Source organism: Sprattus sprattus (assembly GCF_963457725.1).
Source record: "Sprattus sprattus genome assembly, chromosome: 18".
Taxonomy (NCBI): Eukaryota; Metazoa; Chordata; class Actinopteri; order Clupeiformes; family Clupeidae; genus Sprattus; species Sprattus sprattus.
Genome location: NC_137916.1, coordinates 30,092,752 through 30,095,415, shown reverse-complemented (window position 1 = coordinate 30,095,415; position 2,664 = coordinate 30,092,752). Strand labels below are relative to the sequence as shown.

Genomic DNA, 2,664 nt, shown 5'->3' with positions numbered 1-2,664 from the left:
GGATTAGTTGGTTCTCAGTTTACAAAGGCAAAGCCCTAACGAGGGCTTAAAGCACTAAACGGAATGTCCTATAATAAATACATGGTGATCATATTTATTATGATCAAAATTATTAGTATTAGTAGGCTACCCAAGATGTAGAGGTGTAGCTTCACCCTAAACTCCTTTTATTTTTGCCTTATTAGCCTAAACTCTGTCCTCATAGGATGACACATTTAATTTAATATACTCCTTAATAGCGACAGTCCAACAGAAGAGTTGATGTAGTTTTACCCAGAGCTATATGAATGGATTCCTTGTCTTGATTTTTTTTTCAGCATTTCCAAACAAAGTTTTTGGGAGATCTGACTGTATTTACAGTGAATCACTGTCATTGTTTTTTCATAGACCCGAGTTAATGATTTCTCCTCTCTTTTGTTATGTGTGTGTGTGTGTGTGTGTGTGTGTGTGTGTGTGTGTGTGTGTGTGTCTCTGTTTGTTTGTTTGTTTTGCTGCAGAGGTACTGTAAAGGTGCCATGTTGACCAGACTGTTCAGTGACCCGTCCTTACTCTCCAACGTCCACCGATTCCCCAGCTGGGCCGAGGACAGCGAGGGGGAGGAGTCAAAGACACGGGAGGAGGGGTCTGTACGGGTGGGGCTCGGCGACGACCGGCTCGAACACGCCGGACGGACGCCCTCCTCTGACGCCGCCCTAGATGACGAAGATAACGAGGACGATGATGATGACGAAGAGGATGGGGAAGGGGAGGAGGAAGCCGGTGGCGGCGGCGGAGACGACGACGATGACGACCAGCCACGGAAACGCGGGCCGAAGAAGCGAAAGATGACGCCGGCCCGTGTGGAACGTTCCAAGGTGCGTCGCAACAAGGCCAACGCCCGGGAGCGCACGCGCATGCACGACCTCAACTCGGCCCTGGACAACCTGCGGAAAGTGGTGCCGTGCTACTCCAAGACCCAGAAGCTGTCCAAGATCGAGACGCTGCGGCTGGCCAAGAACTACATCTGGGCGCTGTCGGAGATCCTGCGCTCGGGGAAACGGCCCGACCTGGTGCAGTACGTGCAGACGCTGTGCAAGGGCCTCTCCCAGCCCACCACCAACCTCGTCGCCGGCTGCCTGCAGCTCAACACGCGGAACTTCCTCACGGAGCACTGCCAGGACCCCGCGTCCGCCCGTTACCATGGCAGCGCCGGGCCCTACCCCTCCTCGGGCGGCGTCGGAGGCGTCTCCTCGGTCCACGGGTACCACCCGTACCCCTGCTCACGCCTCTCCAGTTCGCAGTGTGGAGGCGCAGCAGCAGCAGGGGTGGGGTCAGGGGGCTCGGGGCTTTCTCTGCGTTCCCATGGATACTGCCCGCCGTATGACTCGCTGTACGGAGGCGGGGGTGGGGGCGGGGGTGGCAGCGGCTCGCCGGAGTACGACAGCGGGGAGTACGAGGCCGGCGCCAGCCCACCTCTGCCCCTCTACATCAACGGGAACTTTTCCCTGCGCCACCAGGACGCTGCGGTGTCACCGGACGTTGCCGACAGCAGGGGCTACCACTACTCTATGCACTACTCCTCGGGGCCTGGGACCAGAGCCGGTGCCGGTGCGGGGGCGGGGGCGGGGGGCGGGCACGGCGGCCTGGTGTTTGGCTCCAGAGCAGGGGCGGCACACGGGGCGGTAGCCGCAGCGGGCGTGCACGGAGAAGGTGGCGTGCTGCCTTACCACCACGACATGCACATGCATCACGAGCGCACAGCTCTCTATGAGGACGTGAACGCTTTCTTCCACAACTGACCCCGGGAGTGATCCCAGCTCATCTTTAGAGTGTGTGTGTGTGTGTGTGTGTGTGTGTGTGTGTGTGTGTGAGAGAGTCAGATGTGTACGTGTGAGAGGTCCATGTGTGTGAATGCATGTGCGTTGTGAAGAATACAAAATCAGCCTGGTGTATTGTACTATTTGACACATTTCCCAACTCCATTTTACCCGCATTCACACCCCCATGTAACAACACAGTTACTTCTCCCCCTACTCCCAACACTGATGATGTTACTGGTGGACACAAAACTGTGAAGGACAAAACTATTTACTTTTTTCTTTTAATTTAATTTCCTTTCAAATATTTATGACACTGGTGTGAATCTGAAAAGATGACTATTTGAATCATGTGTACAGAGCCATGGCTATAGCCAAGTTAAAAAAAGAAAAGACTGACAGAAATAAAAGTCAAAAACATCCCTGAGCTATCCCAGCCTCCATCATTGAAATTGAAAAGGTGTGTCCTTGTATAGCAATCGTTTTCCAAAGGGAACTGTAGTGGGCCTGAAGAATTGTATCACAAAGATATGATATGGTAGAGATGAGAAGCAATGCAAATTGAATCAAAATTACTTTAAAAAGCCTAAAATATGAAAGTATTCAAGTGGAACACCTTTGACATGTATCGTAGCCTATGTTTATTTTTTTTGTAATTAAATGTTTACATTTGCAGTAGATAGCTAGGTGTTTTTTCACTGAGTACCAGACATATCATATACATACTGTTTATTTATTTAAATGAGGCAAACGCTGGTGTTTTGGGTTGAGGAATATAAATTTAAACATTTTTATTATTTTTACTATGATTAGCAGTGCGCTGAGCAGACCCTGCCTTCCCCAATAGTTCTTATAAGTTTAAATTCAT

General features: G+C 51.0%; 1 protein-coding gene across 1 annotated transcript; it reads left to right on the top strand.

The window, feature by feature from the left end:
- Positions 1-515: 515 nt before the first annotated feature.
- Positions 516-1,778, top strand: LOC308379416 (neurogenic differentiation factor 2-like; the record flags this gene model as incomplete). The annotated part of the gene is made up of 1 exon (XM_080856541.1): positions 516-1,778. One exon carries the CDS (start codon positions 516-518, stop codon positions 1,776-1,778), a length of 1,263 nt encoding a protein of 420 aa, XP_080712667.1.
- Positions 1,779-2,664: the final 886 nt, after the last annotated feature.